The following is a 25272-nucleotide window of genomic DNA, read 5'->3' as shown; positions in this document are numbered from 1 at the left end:
AATTAAAATTTTAATTAATTTCTCTTCAATACTTTGTATAGACAAATTAAAAACTGATAATGAAGTTGAAATTGTATAAATGTTTATGTAATTGCTACTCTTTATTTTAATTTAAGCTATTAAGCAACTATACACTATACTGTACATAATATATTATGTATTCAAAATTTCAAAACATTTAAAAATGATTATATTATTACATGTTATCATATGGGAACTGGGAGTGCTAATTTAAAGCCTGGCGGTGCTATATTATACTAAAATAACAAAGTGCTAACGGCATTATCATAATATTATGATCTTATTAAAAAAATTGTTATTAGTATACATTCTTAATTCTTATATTATTTTATTTAAGTATGGGCCTCAGATTAGGAATTGCAACGCGGGGGCCCCACCGGCAATGGCCAATGAACCGACCGCACCGCGGTTTCTACGACACTGTATAGATACACATTAACATTTAACAGTGGCGCCGAAACGTTTAAAACTTTAAAATATACTATGACATTGTACATCTAAGGGCCTCTGTCACCCACTCCCACTATTCTTATAATTTAACCTTCAGATGCAAATCAAAGCATCTACAAACAAGTAATGTACCGTTTAATTGTATATTTTTAAATTTTAACGTATATTCTGGATGCAGAACAAGGCAGTATCTTATGGTGAGCCCACATCTACTATGAAATGTGTCATATAGAAATTGGGTGATCGGCGCTACGTTGTACGACTTCATGAAAACGTTTGCGGGCTTAGAAATTGATAATTTTGTCGAGAATTATAGAAACAAGTTATCATTAAAAAATTGTGGGAATATATGATAGGTATGTCATACTGCATAAAAATAATAAAATCAAAATATTAAACAATCAATAATAATAATAACATTAAGAGTTTAAGACTTAACACTTAAGAGAAAGAAGATATTATGTATTACGTTATTATGTTTTGCTTATGAGATTTTGAACTGATAGCACCGGCAGCGTCGTGGCCAATCACTGTAGTCTTACGTTTTTCTTCCATGCACTTCTGTCAGCTGTTTTCCAATAAATTTTGTTTCCATCCCATGCCCTCCAGACGACCACAATCGAAACATACCGATACCATATTTTATTATTTTTTCCAGCGACCAGCACGGAGCTCAGACATCCAAGGCACCAATCCCCCCGCCAGCATCATTCTGGTTCTCGCGTTCGTCCTGTGTTCATCTCCGTCACTCGTCTCGTGGTGCTGGTTGTTTTTAATTATCAATTTTTTTTTGTCATTTATACATTTTTAAATTTATTATCATATTCAATTCCGTTTTGAGCTTATCGCACTCTTCGCGAACTAACAGTTGGTGTGGTTTTTAATTTTTATTACAAAAATATTCTTGTCAAAGTGAGCGTGTGAACGCCGCAAACCGAAATGCAGCTGCTGCACTCCTCAAGAACAATATTCGTCTGATAGCAAGAAACGAGAACGCGGATAACGTCTAGGGCCCATTGTGTCTTCGTTTTCAATCATGTTGCTGAAACGAGATTTGGGCGGTGCATTAACCATCGGATTAGGAATAGCAACAGTTGCTGCTAAATCAGGTAAAATTCTTTGTTATAATTATTGCTATTGTTAAAAGTGATGATTTGCATAGGTACCTATACCAAAAATATGTTCCTGTGTAGTTGTTGTTCGTAGTAGAACAGAGACCATACAATCATATACAAATATTTATAATATATACTTAATCTCATTCTAGTTCTCATCTTTTATAGTACTTTTTCGAAGTCACATTTATTAGATCTTTACAATATACATGTTTTTGGCATCTATTGTACAATATTGAATGCACCTAGGTACTACAAGCGATTTTAAAATGATTTTATGCATTGATTAAATATATTAATATACAATTGCATTTATTTTATTTACATGGAACTTGTCATGCAAATGTATTTATAATTCATTTAAATGACCATAATATGTCACTACTATGCAATTATATACGCATATCTAGATATCAAATTTGTTTGCCCAACATTAAGAAAACCATACAAAATTGTTTTGTTATTCTTTCACGAATAATCACAAGTAAAATGTAACTAAAAAAAAATCAATTTATAATCCATTACTAAAATGTTTCAATGAAAAACAACTGTTTTCATATACAATATCATTGCAATACTGTGTTATTACATCTAAAATATATTTAGTACCTTCCTAGTATGTTCCTATAAAATATATAGCTTATGATTAGGAAGTGTAGTACCTACTTAGTAAGATAATATTGTTTATAATTCTGATATTTTTATATAAATTCAAATAAATTAGATCGTACATTATTATACAATCATACAATAATGTATTTTGGAAGTGTAGCATTCCAAGCTACCACAACATTTTAGATGAAATACTTCAATTGATGAGTAACAATTTAAAAAATCTGTTGGATATCTGCTAGATGTACCATTTATCTAAACATTTAAAATCGTATTAACTGAAATGATTATTTACTTAACTAAAATGAGCAATAATTTTTGAATAAATATATGTCTCACATTAGCTAGTTAAAAGGTATTATACTTTTATTATTATTATATTATAATATTATAACTATCCATGAAATTCTTATAACCCAGGAAATTTATTTTTTTAAGGAAATAAAATTACCTAAGTGTTTTAAAGGTAAATTATTTATTTTCAATTTTAAATTGTGAACACTAAAATATTATAAGCCCTAAAACAACAAGAATTAGAGCAGTACATTAGTTACAATTTATTCGAGAGTATATTTAATAGTTTTTGATTTTTACTTAGGTATTCATTAGTATTCAATAATAATATTAATAGAAAAATAGTATTTATTGAGGTATCTCTACTCTGTCGAGCGAGAGACCACACCAATTTTAACATCCCTATGCAACACCAGTATGGGTGCACTAAGGCAGAGTGCCGATTTTTGTCAGATTACGGCGTGATCTTTTGCTAGTCAATGTACTTAATTACTTTTAAATAATTTTATTTTTATTATTTGTCATCACTCATTAGTAATATTTCTGATAATAGTAAAATATCTACTGATAAACCCCTTATCTATAATTTTATATTATACTGATTGTATATTTATATTATGTGCCAATAATTAGAGTGTACAATTATATTATATTGGTGCCCTGGTTTTTATTTTTATTTTTTTGTCGCAATAATTTATTATTTTTTGTGTAATTATGTACCTAATAAGAAGAGTTGTAACTAGTTATAGATATATATGAATAGATTGCTCGACACTAGATTTCATTATGTTTCAAAATACTAATATTAATATAATCTATAAAATGATTAGGAACTGTAAATGAAAAATAATATTCTATAATTTTATTCTAGGCTCATTAAGTACTGTGTTTCAATTTATGTTGTTCACGCGCTCATTAAGAGTAAATTATGCCCTTGTTGAATGAAAATTATGAACTTCAGAAATCTGCCATATTCAATACCAATTAACAATATACATTATTTATATGAAGTAGGCTTTTATAACTAATATTTAATTGTTAGGTATACCTACAATTTTTTAGAAAACTTTTTGTCTAGTAATTTAAGTTAATGGTTTCCAATTATTTGGCTGTACCTATAATATTTATGATTTCCATTCCTAGTTGTTTATTTTATACATACACGTTTTAAGTAATAGCAAACTTGAATGGATTTAATTAATTTTCCTTATCTTATTTTATACTAAGTATTATGATTTATGTTTAAATAATGATAAAATGTATGTCTAATGGGTGTAATAGTTGTTGATATTAGATATTAGTATATTATACTATATATATATTGATAGTTAAATTATGATTATGTCAGTTTATAATGTAAAATATTTCCTACATTTTTACTTCTTTATTTAATTTAATTTAATTTAATATTGAAAGTTTTTAGGTATGTTCTGTAACTACTAACTAGCTTCATTTCTTCCAAGTTGACAATGTTAAGAAAACAGGGACTACCACCCCAAACATTTTTATCCATTAAACTTTTGCCCTTCTAAACTGTCCCAGCAGTCATAAATTATGTTTTTATTTGAAGCTATTGAGATCTCACCCTCCAAGAAAATGTCATTTAGTTTTGGAAGTAGGGAACATACTATGCACTGTAGACTGTACACCAACCATAAAATGTACCTCCCCCTATATGTTAATCTCTGGATCAATAGGACCTTTTTGTGTATATATATATATATATATAATATATTACATCAAGTTTTTTCTCTTAAGAATGACTAATATATTGTAAAGTTTATTGTGTATGCGAATCTGTAATGTATTTATATTTATATTATATTTTTTCTTATTAAAAGGTAATTACCTTTAAGTAATAATTTTTTTTTACTAATTTAAATAAATTTAAGAATGATTTAAATCCTGATTAAACTAAAACTAAAAATTAGTTCACTATTTTATTTTTATAAGTAGATACCTATCAAATTTTTATTTTCTCCATTTTAAAATTGAAAAAGAATAATTTACTTTTATAATTAGTATGATAAATAAATTATGACTTAAATATCTCAATGAACTTATCTCAGCATTTATCACTGTATAATTAAAATAACTGTATTTTGTATTATATTTAAAAATCATATCAAATTCAGTTAATTAAATAAATTATTTGCCTAAATTCTCAGTTGTGTGTAAAGCAAGTACATATTTATCGAATTCCTTATATTATGCATTTGGACTGAATATAGTATATATATATACTACATAGTATAATTACCAGAGTTATTACCTGATTCTTATAATATTATATTCATAGATCTAATTGATTAGGATATTTATAATAACTTGCATAATTAAACCATATCTGAACGTATGAACATGATGTATAAATATATATATATATATATATTTAAGTATATTTTATGTTTTACTATATCTATTTAAAATATTATTGAAATCTCTTGTCCAAGGTGCTAAAGTGGTATTAATATACATATAGGTACCTGCCTATTATTATTCAAAAATCAAAACTAATAGATAAGATCACCAATATATAGGTACACATATAATGCATATATTAAAACTGAAACAGAATAAATTTAATAAATTTAGTTTTATGGTATTCTAAATAAATGGTTTTAATTAGATTAAATCTCTAAACAGCAGATCTGATGACTTTCATCGGTGTTATTTTTTATTTCTTACAATAACCATACATTTTATTATATAGGTAAAACTTAAATTATATTCATATCTTATAACTTATAAGATTTTTTAATACCCTTATTTTATAATTATGTACTGTCTTATATTTCTTATATAATATCTATCACCTAGTTATTACTTTTAATAGGGTTTTGAATCAAATTGCATTTATTTCTTGAAAATATTGGTTACCAAGTTCAGAGTTAATTTTATCCATCAAGGAATCAAAAAATGTAACTTTTATTTTGCATTTTTTTGTCATTTTTCATAGATTTTATATTAAAAATAATTTTGGTATAGGAATGGATAACATATTAACATTTTACACAAATTTAGTTAAAATTCATTCTAAAAAAATACAATATTATTTATTTTACCTCTACATACTTCTATGTTTATTATTTATTTATTTTATCGTGTTCTTACCAATAAAGTTTTCAGGATCAAATGAAGATAGGAAAAGACGTATGATAAAATCAATCAATAATCAATGAGTTTTATGAATTTATATAGTAACAAAACAAATATTTTGATATTAAAAATAATTTTAAGAGAATTTTCTCATGCATTTCTTTAAAAATTTAGGTTGTGAGTGTATTGAATCGTATTTTTAAGGAACTTTTCTGTTTTAGAGAGCATTTAAATCTGTCATGTAATTTTATTTACCTATTTTATGTATAGGTATTAATTTATTTTTTGTTCAGAATATCTACCAGGCAACTAAAGAACTATTATGGCATCTCTTATCAATTACAACTGTTATAAAAAGTTTTATGTGGGTATAGATTGAACATTATAATAAGTAGTAGAACAAAATTATTTACTATGTAAAGTCTCTTTTTACTTTTAATGAAAATGATTGTTTCCTATATACCAGATACCTAGGCATAAAAGTATATGATTATATTATTGTAATTTTATCAGGGTTTGCTTATCTTGGAAAATAACACTATTGTTTCGTTGTTTTTCAGTCTTTGTACAAAATATTATATTCTTCTCGCGTACGCATAATTGCTTACTGGTGTGGCGTTTGAACATACTACATAACTTCATACAGATCGATATAGAGACGCTTCTTGAGTAACTGATCATTAATATTTCAGTTATAGGGTTTCCTTGATCTTTTGATGTTTGTTTCAATAAATACGAATAATGTAAAATAAAATAAAAATAATAATATTATGTTTTGACCAATGGTTATATTATAATAACGTCGAAATATACACACGCGGAATTCGGATTGATAAAGTATATGACTTACAACTGACTTACATATAACATATTAATAATCCATTCTCAGAATATGTAATAACATTTACATAGGTATTATATTTTTTGGAGATTGTCTAAAAACAATCCACGTTTAATCACACTATCTCCCCAGTCTAAACGAAAATTGTATACTTTGCATGTTGATAACTTAAAGTTAATTATAGTCTATTAATATTCATAATTTAAATTTGCGTTTTGAAATTATATTCTATATTTTATAAGAATTAGCAAATTTAAAAAAATAATCATTTATATTTTCAACTATTATTTACTATTAATAGCTTTACGTATGCCCTTGTATGGGATATTTCTTTGTTTAAGAGGACGCTACACCCGCATGTGTTGTCTCCGTCTTACAAGTGCGTAACATAGCAAAATCTGTTTAACGCGGGACAACAGACTGTTCTCCCTCAATATTTATGATAGAATTTTCAAAATTTCACAACGCATAGGTTAGAACTTTATCTGTGTCACAGCATCGTTATTTTTTTGATAGCACAAACCAATAATTTTAAGTAATTTAATGAAAAAATAAAAAATAAATGTATTTTCTTAAGCTTATAACTTTAATTATATTTATGTAATCAAAAAAATAACGACGCTATGACACAGATAAGTTCTTACCTATGCGTTGTGAAATTTTGAAAATTCTATTACAATTATTGAGGGAGAACAGTTGCCCCGGCGCTAAACAGATTTTGCTATGTTATACGTTTGTAAGACGGAGACAACACATGCGGGTGTGGCGTCCTCTTAAAAAAATAAAAATACATTTTACCTATTTTGTTACACATATTTGCTCTGACTGTTGTTGAATATTTTTAACATGATGTTTTATATTTATTCTGATATAAGCGTCTCCTAAATTATTGATTATATTTAGTAAATTTTTTCAGTATTACAAGATTGTATTAGATATTATTATTATTTTACGTTTGAGTTTGCAAGTACGGTTTTGTTGTTGTTGACATTCGTTAGTTCTTATAATATATTAATATTATTTTTTTGAAGTAATTATACTATTCATTTTAGTGGTAGACGACGCGCGTTCTCCTCGATGGGTTCGACGGCGGCGGTTGGAATGATTTTTTGGATATATGTTTTAAACGTGTGGCGCCGGACGACGTATTCTTTTTTTTAACGAGTTGTTGGAGTCTGTGGTGTCGGGTACGGAGCAGCAGCACAACACCACCGCAGCCGACGATGGTGTCCTTGACCCTCCCCTCAGGCAACGCACACCCGGCCCTCGGTGGCGGACGTGGTTTCTCCGCCGCCGCTACGTGTAATAATAATAATAATAATCACCATCTCGTATCGTGTATAATAATATTATGTACGTGCACACGCACCATGTACGCCTGGCGTAAATCGCGTCGAGGTGTTAGGCGGTTCACGCCTACCACGCGCGCCCGTCACGACTCCGCGGGGCTAATAATATGTAATGTATCATTATGTATGCGCGATAATAATAATAATACGAAAGGAAATTATGGTAAAAAATATACGATTTGGATCTCGGAATTTATGAGGAACGATTTGCATCCGTCCGTCGGACGACGACTTCCGCGCCCTAAAGTCAATTCGTAGGCACGGCGGACTGAGTCTGGTTGAACCCCTCCCACCCACGCGTAATTGCACGCACCGTCGGTCGTCAGCCTCCGCCGCAGACGGACGCGCAAATATCGTCGCGTGATGCCTATATAGTATAATATTTCGATATACTTCAAAAAAGTTATTAATAAAATATTCATTGCATAATGCATATTATACTTTTATTATTCTTACGCGGCATCATTTTCAAAATGTCTGCATAAGTATGGGCTTACTGACTACTGTTTTTGTTTTAAGTATATGCACATTATGCTTTCACAGACTGTGTTATACATAATGTGTACATACTTGAAATCATTCGTAGAGATGATTAACAATAATTAAGAACTCACGCTGGGTTGTTCTCCCAAGTTATTGGCACTCCCAACGCGAGGAATCATAAAAATTTATTAGTGGTTATAGTTATAATTTACAATATGTGCTGGCGGTTGGCGGTGTTGATGTAGTTGTCATTGTACATTTGGAATTTAATTCAACTACTCGTGTACACGCATGAAACACACGATAGGCCATCTATAAAACGTGTATACACTACATGCAGGTGTTTTACAAAACGATTTACGGGTTCACGTTTATTATTATGTTTTTTAAACGTCTACAATTAATGTACAATGATTTTAATAAGTGTCAAAACCATAATAGCGTTTATAATGACAGATTGAGGCAGACAGCTGTAGTATACGCGTTGTTGTTATACAGGCATACACTCGGGCATACAGCTATAATAATGGAGACAATACAATAGTATAATATACACGAAACTACGTCAGCCTAGCTTTAATAATAGTATTTAATAAATCTACACTCATAAATCAATCGACGAAGAATAAGATACTCAATAATCGTTTTGATAACCAAAAGTATTTATAGGAATATGAGTAATTATAATGTATTAAGTAAATGCGTATATAATAATTTAATATTTAAATTACGATCGCGACCTATGTAGTAGGTATGGAGTTTGGTATTTTTTCTTCGGTATAGAAAATTCTCAATGTTATTTTTTTTTAATCATGTTTCGCGTTTCGCACGATAACACAAATTACATTTGTTGGTTGCTAGTTGCTATACTAGAGGAATAAAGACACGCAAATTCCAATTACAGACATGTGTCACACGTGCATTGAAATATTCACACTTTTAAAATACTATGGTCTCGTTTTGCTTGCGAAAATATATGCCTCGTTAACGACAACGGTGCAAGGCTGTTAGTGAACAATTCCATATGGAGTATGTGGAGTGTGTGACTGGACGTGAGAGAGCATACGTGGCCAGGATAGGATCTTATATTCTCATCAACGGAAATGTAATATATACCTACTGTATGGCGTATGCGTTTTATTTATTTACTGCAGTTAGGTTCTCTGAGATGGCGGTGGCTGTGCGATCTTTGAGAAATCCGGATTCACAGGAGACTAGATCAAATCAGTTTTGCCATAAAAAAAATTGTTTAAAAATAAGAAGTATGTATCTTTATACATATATATATATATATATATATATATATATATATATATATATATATGAGTAACTCGTTGCAGTACAAATCCTTTTGTGCATACAAAGTCGTTGCGTGACAATGTGAGAATTGTTCCGAACGAGTATTATTATATTTTATATATATACATGCACGTTGTATGCCTACACGGCTGCAAGGATATAATATTATGTGTTTTTTATTTTTTATATATTTTATTCTTCTTCCCTCTCCGGTCATCTCGCGATCTGTGGATCTTTTATACCGATAGTAGTACTTTGAAGACTTTTATATGTGTACGTGAATATAATATATACGTGATGCTCGCGCGATAGATGTGGTATCCGATAATGGGAGGAAAACGCCTGCAATGACATACACACACGCACATAACATTTATGTATGTATGGCTCGCCTCAGTACGTGTGTGCATGCACACCGCACGGGATTAGGCCGACTGCCGTTGAATAATTGTGATGCCGGAGAGAATAAAAAAGAAGGCAAATTTAATGTGTAAGTTGGTGCCAGATGGTCCGAGAAATACTATAATAGGTACATAGAAAACCGGTCGGCCACACGTTTGTCTCGTTATGGTCAACTAACCGTTTGCGTAAACTGCTGCCGGGCATTCAATTTGATATGAAATCAAACGTTTAATGTAACATTTCGTTACAGATTACAGTTCATCTTTATTATTATTATTTTAATTCAGCCTCCAGTAAATACTTAAAGATATCCACAATACAGGAGTCCACATCTTAATTACACGCTGTTTATATGTATAAAAAAACAAATAGTTCTACTACATTGGACGTGTGTGGTATAGTGGTATACTGGTATGACACCATCATGTTTGGAACGTGTTTATGACAATTGGTGAGATGCCTGACCCAGAAAACCTATTGTTTATCATAAAAATGAGGTGTCGGCAAATACGTGATTTTTTCTCTCTTCCGTACACCTTATTCGGTTAAAATTGGATTATAAAGGTTTACTCTGGTAATATAATATAAGGTCGTCGTACAGAATAGCCATATAATATACCTACATTATTTTATAGGTATGAATATCGAAGGTATTTTCTTGACAAAGAATCGGCTCGTGATGTTAGCCAAATACGTGACTTTTTCAACGTATTCAGGATAATTTTGGAACATTTTCAAAAAAAAAAACTCACAAAGCGTAATCCCGTGTGTTGTCGTAACGTAAAATTTCAATTTTAGAATCTCTATTTTTACTATGATATCCTGTTAATCTCTAAAAGTAAGTATTTTTCAACATGGTTTTCATTTTATATTTATAAGTTATAAAGTTATAACTATTATAGGTATTTTCCACGATTGGCGTTGATAGATTTCATAAAAAGATAAAAATAATAAACTATAATAACTGTTGTTACTTGTTGGAGCAGTAATAATCTTCTATTTTCTATTTTAAATGGTTTCTTGTAGAAAATTATAATAAGTTAGTTAATTGATAAAACCTAAGTAAAAATTATTTTCAAAATTTTAGCGGGAACAATTGGAGCGAAATGGTTAATTTTTACGCTAACACGGGATTTTGAAAAAATTGATTTTTTTCTGATATAAACATGAATTACTCAGACTAGAATTGTTCACCAAATATTTATTTTATATTCACATCTTCTATTCTTGATGTAATATTCAAAGTATTTTAGTTATTTTTATGCTAATTATACTTAAATAGATATATATGATTTTTTCTATATTTATGTATTAATATAACCTATATATGATATAATTTAAAGAAAGATATATTTTGAAGAAATTAGGAAATAGTTTTTTTGTAAAGCTGTATAGACAAACTACAAAGTTGGATATTTGAACAAAAAATAATGATTTTAGTTATTTTATTATATTATTTATTATTCGTATTCTCATGAATGTTTTACCGCTATATACATTAATATTTAATATGCAGCACAATGAAATTTTTAAAATATTTAGATTTATTATAAGCTATTTAAACCACAAACCTATTTATACGGTGCGACGCAGTTCTTCGAATTTGAATAATAGTAAATAACAGCTAGTGATATACTGATATTCTATGATATATACCATTATAAATATTATAATATCTGCAATTTGTGTTAGGAAAAAATGAGTTAAATCTACCTTATTATTCTACTAGAAAAATAATTTACGAAAAAGAGCAATACGTACATGTACCTCATCGATATACGAGTATGTTGTGCCAAATAAATTATATATATTTTTTTACGCAATAATATTTATCATTGAATTCAAATTTAATATATTTATACCTACTGTATAGTCGAGCGTCTCTTTAGTTTTAAAATTATATTTTGAATATCATGTGGTGTATTTTTGGTGAAAGGATCTTAGAATACTGGACCCCTTATATCATTGCATATGATCCAAGCTGGACCCCAAAACCAAAAAGATAAGAAAATAGGATGCAATAGAAGATACTTTTTTGAGATACTGTAGTTATTATTATATTTAGGTATAAATCAGTATTCCGTATTATTTTTATCCATGTATTATAAATAATATTACAGGTATGAACTGTATAGTTGTATATATTTACTGTATATAGCCATTTAGGCAATAATCATAATATGGGTAGATAGATAGAATAAATTAATCAGAATGGACACTGATTAGAAATTATTAAACGGGAAATATTGGTAAATCTGTTAAACGAATTCATCATTAAAAGAACGCATGTGTTATCTCCGTCTTACAAGTGCGTAACATTGCAAAAACTGTTTCGCGCGGGAAAGAACCGAGAAAGTTACAGTTATAACTAAGAAACGAAATTTTCACCACATAAAAAGGAGAATTTTGTCTGTGCAATATCGTTTTTATTTTTTCGATATCAGAACTACAAAAAAAAGTTATTTATGTTTAAAAAACAATAAGAATTTCTTTTGTATAGGTAAGTGATATCGAAAAAATAAAAACGATATTGCACAGACAAAATTCTGCTTTTTATGTGATGAAAATTTCGTTTCTTAGTAAGTTATAACTGTATCTTTCTCGCGGTTCTTTCCCGCGCAAAACAGTTTTTGCAATGCTACGCACTTGTAAGACGGAGAAAACACATGCGGGTGTAGCGTCCTCTTAAATATTTATATTATAATATAATAATATAAAACAATATTATTTTCCTCCAAAAAGATGACCGCTTATTTATTGTTATTATAACATTTTAGAGTGTTCAGAATATGGTAAATGTATTAAACTGTAAGATAATTTTAAACCTCCCTTTCCGGCAAAAAGTTAAAAACAAGACTCTGAATACCGTGAATATTAAAATTATTACATATTGTTTAGTATATTACTTTTTTACTGCGAAATTACTGTTATATTTTTAAATCATTTTTTTATTTCTATTAAATATGAAAAGTTTAATTTTGTAATGGTCTTCATAATGTTTTGTATTCTGTGAATTGAGTATTGATACAATTTTCTACTTGAACAGTAAACATTCTATACTTTTGAAATTGTGTGGCGAATACTGGCCAATAAACTATAAGTAGTATAACACAAATTCACAATAAGTACTCCTTTAGTTGTAATTGGATTTACCTCCAATTTTCAACACTAATATGTCTTTTTACAAAAAATACCCTTTATAATGATATTTCAATGACAATGAAACAGAGTTTGATGAGAACACTCGGTAGTTTGTCGGACAAAGCGTGACCGTAAACTAACGTTTTTCCATCGAAAAAAAAAACATCAAAATAAATTACCAAGACGCTGATGGACCAAGGCTTCTCGAGAGAAGATGGCAGGTATTGTATTTTTGATAATGTACTCACACCTGGCCGTATATATAGTATTCTATTGTCTGATAAAATACAGGTGTCGTTGACACTGCGAGTTCTACACATACCTACGCTTCTGTGAGCCACTACATAGAATTTGTCACGTTTCTGCATTTTTAAAGGTTTCGATATTATTTGGAATTTTATTTTAGTTAAGGATAAATATTGAATAAATTTATGTTTCAATACAATTGCTATTCAATTGTTTATACCACACGGTGTATCATATAGAAATATTTTCTTGATTAAAAAAAAATACTTATGCGTAGGTAGTAGGTACTATGTTCAACTTTATCTTATAATATTGTATTTATCATGTATATATATTTTCAATATAATTATAAACAAAAATTACCATTTATAAGTACATGTATACCTATTTATTATTGTTGATATTTTATTTTTGTAACTTTTAGAAACTTTTCGTAAATTTATTATTGGATATGTACCTAATTGCTTGAAATGAAATTATATGCTCTTCTTTTACTTGGCATAAAATAATTTCCCTTATTACTTAAGATTTATGTTAAGCATGACACCTTGTAATTAATAAGTTTAAATACTCCTAAAACAGTTGATTATATGTTTTTAATGTTATATTAACATTAATACTTGTTTTTAAATTCCATCTTCGTATCTTCGCTAAACTAAAATTAACACGAATTAATTTAATTAGGTTGGTGGAATTTAAAATCAATTGCTATACCATGAACTGGATGAACAGTAGTTCGAATAATATATTTTTGATATTTTCTAACCGGTCAAAAAATAATCTTTAATTAAATACAATATTAGACTGTTTTTTGATTATTTTATTTTATTTTATTTTACTGATACTGCATATTTATTTTGAACTTTTCCTATTGAAAACGTTGCTTTTAAACTAAAAGTTTAATAAATATTTATGTTAATTTAAGTCATTAGCCCATGTGTATTAGGTATATTTGAAAAATAAAGTTATTACATTTTTTTTTACTTAGTTAAAAATAATAATTTTGACCCATCTCACAGTAGCATGAGATTGTATATTAATTTATTGGTTTGAATTATGAAAAATGATGAAATGCGAAGTAAACCCCCTGGGTTTGTTAATTCATTGTGTATGAAAAAAAGTAAAATCCTTGTCGTATTTTCGATCAGACCAATAGTTTCAACTATGATTGTTGGCAAAAATTCGATTCGTTTGAATATTATTTTAAATTGGTATGTGTCGTACCCGGTCGCGTTATATTAGGATTTCTCTGATAAACTGTGTGAATACTGGAACATGTGTGCAGCGTTTATACACCGACGTGGGGTGTTGCATGACGTTCCGAAACAGGTACCGAACACTTATTATTGTCGTAATAATAATACGTAGTATAATATATTTTAATAAATAATAATAAGGGTACTTTGTGCGCAGCGCAGCGTCATCGGTTTGGTGCACATGTGTTGTGCCGCTGGTCGTACAGAGAGGGATCGTCGAGAGAAAGATCTGTTTGTGTGCGTGCGGCGGCCGGGCCGCTCCCGTCTTCACCGCCACGCCAGCCGAACGTGATTCCGATGCACGAAAACAGATTGTTGTGCGTACGGAGAGAGAAACGTAGACGAAGAGAAACGCAAAGAACGAGAGAGAGAGTGAGTGAGTGATCGAACGAGAGGTATATAGTATATACAAAGAGGTATATACAAAAACGAAACCGGTCGTGTCGGTCGGTGCAGCTGCTGCCGTCGTCGCTGTCACCCGTTGACGACCGTCTTGGTGTTGCATGTGTTTGAGCGGGCCCACTGATGATGCGGCGGCGGGGGCGGAGCAGGGTTCAACGCAACAAATCACGCGGCTTACGGGAAGGGACGTGGCGGGGGCGATTGCGTTCATTGTGTGCATGTGTGTGAGCGCGTTCTTTTCTCGTAAGCCGCTCGGTGATGGTGGGCGGGTGGGTGGTTGGCTTGGCGGTCGGTTAGGGGGAACCGGTGCACATCGGATGTATGGTGGTGTTTGCGGGGTAACGCGCGATTGTTTCTTGGACACCCGACACCTTTGCTACCACGGTCCACGGATTGGAATTTATTTCTCGGCCGGGGGATTCGACGCCTCCGACGTGTGACGACGACGCGTCCTGCCGTCGCGTGTCGGTGTGCAGGAAAATAATAACATACGATATTAATATTATTATTTTTGTTATTGCCGTATGATAGTATAATATTAAAAAGTATTTTAATATTACGATTTTATTATAATGCGACGGCAACCGTAATCTGACACCCCCAGAAACCGGACGGCCGCTCCCGTCCGAACACGTTATTATAATATTAAATCATTATTAAAATATAATTTTTATAATTCACTCATGCTTGAGTATAGTATTTTCGAAAATATAATATATTGTTGTCAATTATTATCGCAATAATATTAGGTCGACATTTTTTCCCAGAGCAATTACCGACCGTGTTCAACCATAATAGTATAATAAATAATATTATTTAGATATGTAATTCATTTATATCGTTTTTCAATTTTGCTTGGCGTGGGTACGTTTTTATAAAAAAAGCAAAATATCCGTATATTATATTTTTGTTCAATTGTAAGCATTAAAACAAAACGTTCAAGTCTCTGCGTCATCTGTGCTGTATTATTTTCATTAGAAACGAATTGCGTGTGTTTAGACGTATAGTATTTTCGGAAATCAAATATATTGTTGTCATTTGTTACCGTAATAATATTTAGGTTGATATTTTTTTCAAAACTTAATAACGCACTTTGTTCGCCTATAATAGTATAATTCATAGTATTATTTTGGTATATAATTCATTTTATCGTTTTTCAATTCGGCTTGGCGTGTGTTGTGTGTACGCTATTATAAGGAAGCAAAATGTAGTTACAAACCGTGTATTATATTTTGTTCAATGATAAGTATTAAACCAAAACGTTCAAGTCTCTGCTGTATATTATTATTTTTTAAAACCCAGTGGGTTTCGTAGACACACCCGAAATTATGTTTTATGTACTTGAGCCTAGAGTAATAAAATCGTAAACGCCTAAACTCGGGTAACGAAAATCCCATCAGTTTTAATTAGTCTTTAGGTTTATAACAATAAAAAAATTACCGGCTTACTCTCACATCACCCATCAAATCGACTGACTCCTACGTATTCAATATAATATAATATAATGCGAGCATTCAAGTCTCTCTTTTTCTTATTTTTCTCTCCCTCATGCGATTTATAACCGATTAATAATTAAATGTCTCGGCAACACCATTATGCCGCCCACTGGCACATAAATCATAAATTATGTAAATTACTGTATAAAATATTCATATATGAATAACACGTATTCATATTTTCTGACATGAGTTTTTAAATGGTTTTTTTAGGTGTGACAGATTTAGTTGCATTGTTGTAATATCTCATAACATTGCTGTGTGAGGTTTGAAATCACTATCTTAGTGTGTATATTGTATAGACAGTTCAGGTTTTATTATTCAACGTTTTTATGTAAAAGGGGTTAGTTGGATTGGCCCAAACGCATATACTGCGTATCCATTTTGAATTTTTATATATATAGCACTGTCGTCGTCGTTGGTTAACAGCTCTTTGTGTGTGTTTTTACCTGTATTCTCTACCTTTTATGATGTTTAATATTTATAAGACCAGGCAACAGGTGTTTTATTATTATTATTTTTAAAGTAGGGGGAGGATTTGAATAGGATAATTTAATCCCTACTAAAAACGATTTCTCATCGTTCGTATGCTCGTATGTTTTTAAAGTTTTAGATTTGAGACTGACGGTTAAATAAATATTTTTTTATTGCTCAATATTCAAGAAAACTTAAATATACATTTTGAGGTTTATAATATGCTAATTTAACACCAATGTGTATATTAGGTATTTGTTTTAATAGAAAATATATTTAAAATTTTATGAAATTCATAATTATTTAGTTTATAGAAAATTATTGTTGTGAAAATTGACTGATTCGTAGAAATTAAAATTAATAAATAATTAAAATTTAATTATTTCACAATATTATAAACATACATCAACTATCAATACTTTAAGAATAAGTAGATGCATTATTTTGTTTTATATATTATTTTATAAATAAGACTTAGATATGTTATTTTTTGGAACTACAAACCATTTAGATGGGAATAATAATGATTAAAAAAAGCCGAACTTCAGATAAAAAATAAATATATCATATTTTATGTAGTCTGTATGACGGAATGAATTTTAATGAAATATCTGGGCTACCAGTTTTTATTGGTCTTTGTTCGACGAATAGCGCCGACACTATAAAAAATAAATATTTTTTGATTCTTTCTTTGATCGTTTCATAACATTTATATTGTTTTTTTTTAACACATTAATTTGTTAGCTCCCTATTTGAATTAGAATTTGAAACAGTTTTTTTGCAAACATTTATTTAGAAATACTATTTGAATAAATTTCTGTAAATAAATCTGTCATTTAACAACATGATGTTTAACAAGAGGGAACATTCAATATATTTTATTCTATCATAATTTATTCATCTGTTTAAATTTAATTATTTTACCAATTTTTGTTTAAATTTTAGTCCATGGATTGACGTGTTATTGCGAACACCAATGTCCAGACGGCCAGACAAATGGAACATGTGTAACTTCACGCTATTCCCAATGCTTTAGTGCTGTGCGTGAAGAAATTAACGACGAAACTGGCGAATATGAACCAACAGTATCTTATGGGTGTCTTGCAGCTGGTGAACAAGGCTTCCTACAAGTAAATATTTTGAAAAATTACCATTTATACAACATACCTACTATTAAAAACAATTGTTACGTTATTATTTTTTTTTTTCTAGTGCAAAGGTGGCAATTCTTTGTATGGCCTGGCAATTCAGTGTTGCAACTCAGATATGTGCAATAGAGACATAAGACCCACATACATACCACACAGTACAACAACAGTACCACCCAAAGTTCATATTAATTCTGTACCTTACATAGCATTTATGTTGTCAATGATTATCTGTCTCCTAGTATCTGTAATCATCATAGGTTGGATATACCTTAGGTATAGAAGAAGGGAGAAAAATCGGCTGTATGCTTTAACTTCTACAGACAGCTATATCACTGGCAACAGTAATTTGTTGCAAACGCTTATTGGTCATTCATCTGGTTCTGGTTCCGGGATTCCACTACTTGTAAGAATCAATTTAATATTAAAATAAAGCACTGAATACTATTTAAAAAAAAATGTTACTTTTAGGTTCAAAGAACAATTGCTAAACAGATCGTAATAGAACGACAAATTGGAGAGGGTAGATTTGGTAAAGTATGTTTAGCTAACTGGAGAGGTGCACATGTGGCCGTGAAAATTTTTACTACTATTAATGATCAAAGTTGGCTACGAGAAACAGAAATATACCAAACTGTTTTACTTAGACACGATAACATTTTAGGTAAATTATTAAATTATTACCGATTTCAATTATTGAAACTCATTGTAATATTAAAAATAAAAATAAAGGTTTCATCGCTGCTGATTTGAAAGTCAGTGTTGGAGGTGCTCAGATGATGTTAATCACAGAATATCATAAACGTGGTTCTTTACATGATTTTTTGAAAGAGAATACTATAGATACTGCTCAGCTAGTTGTAATGGCTCGATCAATAGCTAGTGGCTTAGCACATTTACACGAGCCAATCAATGGAACTCACGGCAAACCATGTATTGCCCATAGAGATATTAAATCGAGAAACATTTTGGTCAAGACTGATGGAGAGTGTTGTATCGCTGATTTTGCTTTAGCTGTTCGATATGATAGGTATTTATTTATTTTATACAAAATTTATTTTGAATCTATACTAATTAATATTTTTTGTATGATTTTATTTTAGTCGAAGAAATGAAATTGACATTGCTCCCAACTCAAGAGTAGGCACAAGACGTTATATGGCTCCTGAAGTAGTCAATGACACTATTGATGTGACTTCATTTAGTGCATTTAAATCTGCAGATATGTACTCAGCAAGTTTAGTGTTTTGGGAATTGTGTAGGCAAGTATTTTAACAATTTTACTTAAATTATGGTATTGAATTAATTCCATTTTGCTTATCTAAAATAAAATTTTTCTAATTTATAGAAGAAGCAGACAAAGTTGGCCAGTTGGAGGATCACCTATGCTTCAAGCTGATGAATATATGTTGCCTTATGCTAATCTGGTTGGCTCTGATCCTTCTGTAGATGACATGCGCTTAGTATTGGTAGTCCAAGGAGCTAGACCAGATATACCTATTAGATGGAAATGTGATAATGTGAGTAAAAATAATATAAATGTTAGTTATTATTTTTATTTCATAATTATTTTTATTTCAGAGATTGAGAGTGATATCAGAAATCATTCAATTTTGTTGGCATCAAAATCCGAATGTAAGATTGGCCGCATTGAGAGTTATGAAGACACTGCGCAAACTTGAGGACAGTGAAACCTTAGAAAATGGTATTCATCATGTATAATACAGAATAAATTTAATTTTGCAGCAATTAAAGCTGACGTTTAGAATTTTATATTTTTGCCAAGACTGTGTAGATAGGATTAAATTTAATATTACTAAATTGCTATTGTCGACTTTAAATGAACAACAATTATGTTTTTTCATCAGTTGATCTACTTAACATTTAGCTTATAAATGTGTGCCATTAATGTGTTATAGCATTGTAAATAATTTTTTTATCCTTAAGATTATTTTGTGTTTTTTATATTACAGTTATACAGTAGAAATTGATTTTATAGTTAATATTCATTTTAATAGGTGTTTTTAATTGTTTTTTAAGTGAACATTTTTTTTTATGTTAAATTTGTAACAGTAAACAGTGTGTAAATACAAAAAGAAATTACTCCCTCATAATTTAATTTTATAATCATTTCAATTTTACAAAATTTTCTTCTGTAAATGTTTGATTTAATTGTTTTCTTTTGGGTGTACCATATAAATAGAATTTTATTTTCAAATTTTCCTATAATAACTCAAATGACATGTACTCTCTGTATAACTAATTGTGGTTATAGATAGTTTCTAAAGCTGTGTAACCGATTCAAATCAGTTAATTATTAAATATCGAATTTCTATAATTTTATGATGTATATTAATTATAATTATAATACGATATAGTTATACATTATAGATTATTTTTTTTATTATGTACATTAAAAAATCATTGTTATTTATTTACTGCATTATAATATTTTGTTAATATAATTGTTTTAATTTTAAATGTATACTTACCTAGTAGATTACAAGTCAACCTATAAAATGTATGTAAAATGTATAAATGTATACAATATACATTACCTATAACTTATTTTTGATAGTAACATTTGTGTTTTTAAGACTAAATCATTTTTTAAACTGCAATGTCAATTGTGTTGCTTGTGAAAGACTTGTACAATATTTTTGTTTTATATAATTATAAATAAACTGTGTATACCTTTTATATTGTAATATTTATTTAATTATTTATCATCATATAACTGATGTTGCAATCTAAAATATTATTATGATAATTGTTTGGCAGTGGTTTAGAGTTTTATTGTATTTTTTGATAATGTCTACATGATTATAGTTAACTTTGTATACTCCTTAACAATTTTTTTAATATTTAATCTATTTTAATACATTAAAATAAGTCATTACATCAATCTGTATACAGTAAATCACATAAATAAAGTCAGAACAGACTGACCAGGCAAGACAGTGAGAATGGTCCTACTGGGTCACAAGCTTACTATGGTAGTCTGAACCATGTTAAATTATAAAATTTATATTAAAATAAAAATATATAATAATTAATAATAACTATCAAAACAAATCTATTTAGGCATATCCTGTATAGAAAATTATAATATAAAATCTTTATAATATGGTATGTAAATAATACATAATTACTATGTTTATATGATGGCGTTAAAACTGTTAGGAATTAAATCGGTTATAATTTCTTACACTATGTAGTGCGAGTGTTTTAACTTTAATAATGGTTTTCATTTTTTAAACCGTTTAACCATCATTATATAAACCATAAACATAGTAAATGATATAAATGTAACAGATATAACCAATATAAATTGAATTCAGCCTGGCTCTACTAATTTCATCTCTTATATTTTTTATTATTATAATACTATGTTAAGTTACAAGACAATATAATTTTTAAAACAATATATTTTATTATATAGAAGTTATTCAAGTACCGAATAACTTTTAAGCCTTTAGGGCCAGGTTACCTAAATGGTTTAAATGTTGGTATCAATTCATAATTTTTGCATAAAAGTTGGTAAATACTAAATAATTATATATATATATATATATAATTTTCTAACTCGTATTGTTGATAATATTAACTTTAAAGTGCTTATAAAACCTAGTATTTTGAGTTTTGACACACAGAAAATGATAAAACAATTTTTTTTTTTTTAATTGGAATTAGGTAGTAAGTTTAGAAACATAAAATGCAACAACTTTCTGGAAATGAAAGATATAAAAACTCATTGATAACCTGTAATTAACACATTGAATAAACTATAAAACAACAAAACATAGGAAATAACATGAAATATTCTATACTGTACTACTGTACTACCTATTTTACATAATTAAATTAAATTGTACATTTTATTTATATATTATAATAATTTATAATATTTATTGAAGATTTTTTTTTAGGAGGAGAGTTAATTTTTTGAGGCTAATTTCACTTCAATCCACTTGTATTTGGGCTTATTTAGTAATCGTAGGAGTTGAATTTGTAACTATTAGCTCATAATGTAAATGTATCTTCCCTTAAAGTGAAATGATAAACATATTTGAACCAAGAACTCTAAAGCCTATAGGTAGGTAATACATATAATAAAATGGTTAATAAAACTTTTTTTCTTTTTTGATTCAACTAATATGTTTTGGCTAATAATTTGAAGTAAACGTCAAAGAATAAAAAGTAGACATACCTATTACTTTTGATTTAATTCAGGGTTACAGTAAGTTATTTTATTAAATTATTCCAACAAGCATTCCACACTTTGCACTCAAACTCAATATTACAATTTTAATAACTAATATTATGTAGTTTAATAAGTACTTTATAAGTAACCTAGGTAATAATAAAAAAATTAAAATTATTAAAAATATTTTTTAGAAGTGGCAAGAGACTGATAGTACTCTTTAGTTCCTTGATTACCTTTTAACTGAAGTACAAAAAAACATATTTTTCCTTGACTTGCTTAGTCAATATCCATCTATTATTTATATAATTTTTAATTAAAATATGTTGCTTGAGAATATTTATTAATTGCCGATTGGAAGTACCTACATGTTATGAAAAGTCCATGAATTATTATTTTATTAAGAAACGGAACAAAATTATATATAATTTTATAATAAACTTAATAAAGAATAGATCGCATAGATAAATAAATATTAGGACTAAACAATGTTTAAATGTCTTAGAGTTACAAAACAACCTCCAAATCGCGAAACTAGTTACGTATTATAGCATTTTAGATTCTGAGCGGAGCGAGGAATGTATTGATTTTACCATGATGTGTGTGTGTTTTTTTTGTGTCTGTCATCACGATTTGGGGAAGTAAAATGCTTTGATTTTCGACTTCAATACCTTGTTAGATTTGAAAATTTAATACAAAATTTCTCACAAGTTTGTCAGCGTTTATCATAAAAAAAATATCCACCAGAAAGTCATATTAAGCCACCAACCCAATGTTATCTATTATATGATGACTTATTTTGAGAGGAAATTTACCGCCATTGATGTCTCCTATTTAAGCCAAATAGGTATGAGTATAAATGTATTAAACAAAACATACCTACAATAAACTATTAAATATTTATTATTAATTTATGTTTTTAAAGTGCTACTTAGATAGTTAGAATGTAAGATGCTAGACATTAACTGGGTATCTTCTAGTCTTCATAGTACCAAACATGTCAATAGCTTGATTTAAATCTATATTAGTGAAGCTAAAGAAATAATTTGAAATGTTAATTTATAGCGGGCTTGGGGCCCATATTCGGCCCGCTAATGATAACGATAAGGGGGGGGGGCAAATGCCCACCCTGCCCCTCCCCAAAATATGACGCCACTGATCATAATACAATTTTACGGGTATTATAGTGTTTAATAACAAATAATTAGTGGAAAAAAATAATCTGTATATATAAATGTACTTCACTATTTAGTTTCAATTATTTTTATACTTAAATAAACTGTTATCTACTTATTTTGCCTTTATTCTCATAATAATTGATTTTTTTTTTCAATTGTTGATGCTTTCTATTAAATGAATATGAACCAATCATATTATAGATACCTATGCAATTACGGTAAAAATTAACAGCTACAATAAAATTGTGAACTTGCAAAAATGACGTGTTGTCCTTGTCAACGATAATATCTTATATAATAAGTAGGTAATAACTATAGACATAAGTTAGAGCTCACCTCAGGATAAATGATAAAAGTACCTATTAAAAAAGTACAAACAACATTTTCATGAATTCACAAAATGAAAATAATAATCTAAGGGAATAAGAGGCACAAGTAGGTGTTTGAGTTGACATTTGTAATTTAGACTTCCTTTGAAAACGATAACTTATTTTTTTGCGGATCAGAGCCGGCTTTGATTAGTATTTTTTTTCTTTTAGGCGCTGTTTCTCTAAACCACTTTTTAATTAGGTATTTTTCAATTTTAGCTTAAACCGTAAGGAAGATAAAAATTACAAAATAAACAACTATTTAAAAACACACGTAGTAATATGTAACAACAAGATGAATATTTGGAAAACAATCAAAATTATTGTTTAAATAAGTTATTTATAAATATTAATTTATTATTGAGCTCCAGTAGCTACCAGTGCGTCGATGTGTGGCACACCCGTCACTCATAGTAAACTGTCAATAACGAATTGACCCCGACAAGTTCCATTTATTTAAATTATATTATATTAATAAATAAGAATGTAAGTCGTCGATGCTCGAATTGTCGAATTACACACTTAAATCTAAAATTAATTTACTTTTCACACAGTGACACAGCTCGATCTTATCCATTTCCATTTTAGATGTCATGGTGTATGTTCGTTTACTTGATCCGTTTAATGATATATGTTGAACGCTAGATGGCAGAACATGAATAGTAAGGCGTTTTAGATTATTTGAAACATTTTAAAAGCAATTACGTATTTTTTACTCTTAAGGTATTAGCTTTGGCAAATAGTTTTTGATTATTGTGAAAATATTATGCGATACATTTTGGGGCTGTTACTAAATAATAATATAGGTGTCTACCAATTACGTATAATATATGATATGTAGTCTTGTAGAAAGAAGTAATAATTTTTACATGCTACCTATATATAATATTACCTATACCTAAGCGAAAAATATACGAATACAAATTATTAATATTTTTTTTACTAAAATAAAATATTTTAGTTGGTACATACCACCTATTTTGGCTCAGCTACAAAGAAACAAAGTTAAATCGAAACAAATTAATGTACTTTAAACATACTACTACTAGGTATAAAGAAAGTTTTATTCGTATAATTTAGCAATTGTGCATTTTCACTCGCATTTAAATCGGTATACCTATTATAACTCTAATACAAATAATTGTATTTCGTGATAGTTGTTTAATATAGCATATAGGTAGGATGGTACACGGTGATCACTGTCCACTGACAATACATATAATAAAATGTTTTAAAACATTATCTGTTCTTGAGCTTATTAGTGCTTATTTGTAGCAATATCAATAGATTTTTATCTAGGTAGAAAACAATAAATCAGAAAATAGTTACCTACAGAAATAAATTAGATACTAAATTTCAATGTCCATCATGCTATTAAGCAGTGTTAATTTTAA

General features: G+C 28.9%; 1 protein-coding gene across 1 annotated transcript; it reads left to right on the top strand.

The window, feature by feature from the left end:
• Nucleotides 1-1162: 1162 nt before the first annotated feature.
• LOC107170416 (bone morphogenetic protein receptor type-1B-like) lies at nt 1163-20828 on the top strand. Its single transcript, XM_015520528.2, has 8 exons — nt 1163-1580; nt 17926-18110; nt 18193-18534; nt 18600-18792; nt 18861-19158; nt 19232-19390; nt 19477-19648; nt 19710-20828. The coding sequence occupies exons 1-8, from the start codon at nt 1508-1510 to the stop codon at nt 19848-19850; spliced, it is 1563 nt and encodes a 520-aa protein (XP_015376014.2). The 5' UTR covers nt 1163-1507; the 3' UTR covers nt 19851-20828.
• The last annotated feature ends 4444 nt before the right edge of the window (nt 20829-25272 follow it).

Source organism: Diuraphis noxia, unplaced genomic scaffold, assembly GCF_037042655.1.
Source record: "Diuraphis noxia isolate RWA-SAM2 unplaced genomic scaffold, SU_Dnox_SAM2 contig0004, whole genome shotgun sequence".
Classification (NCBI taxonomy): Eukaryota; Metazoa; Arthropoda; class Insecta; order Hemiptera; family Aphididae; genus Diuraphis; species Diuraphis noxia.
Note: the sequence above shows the minus strand (reverse complement) of the source record. Positions and strands in the feature narration are given on the sequence as shown.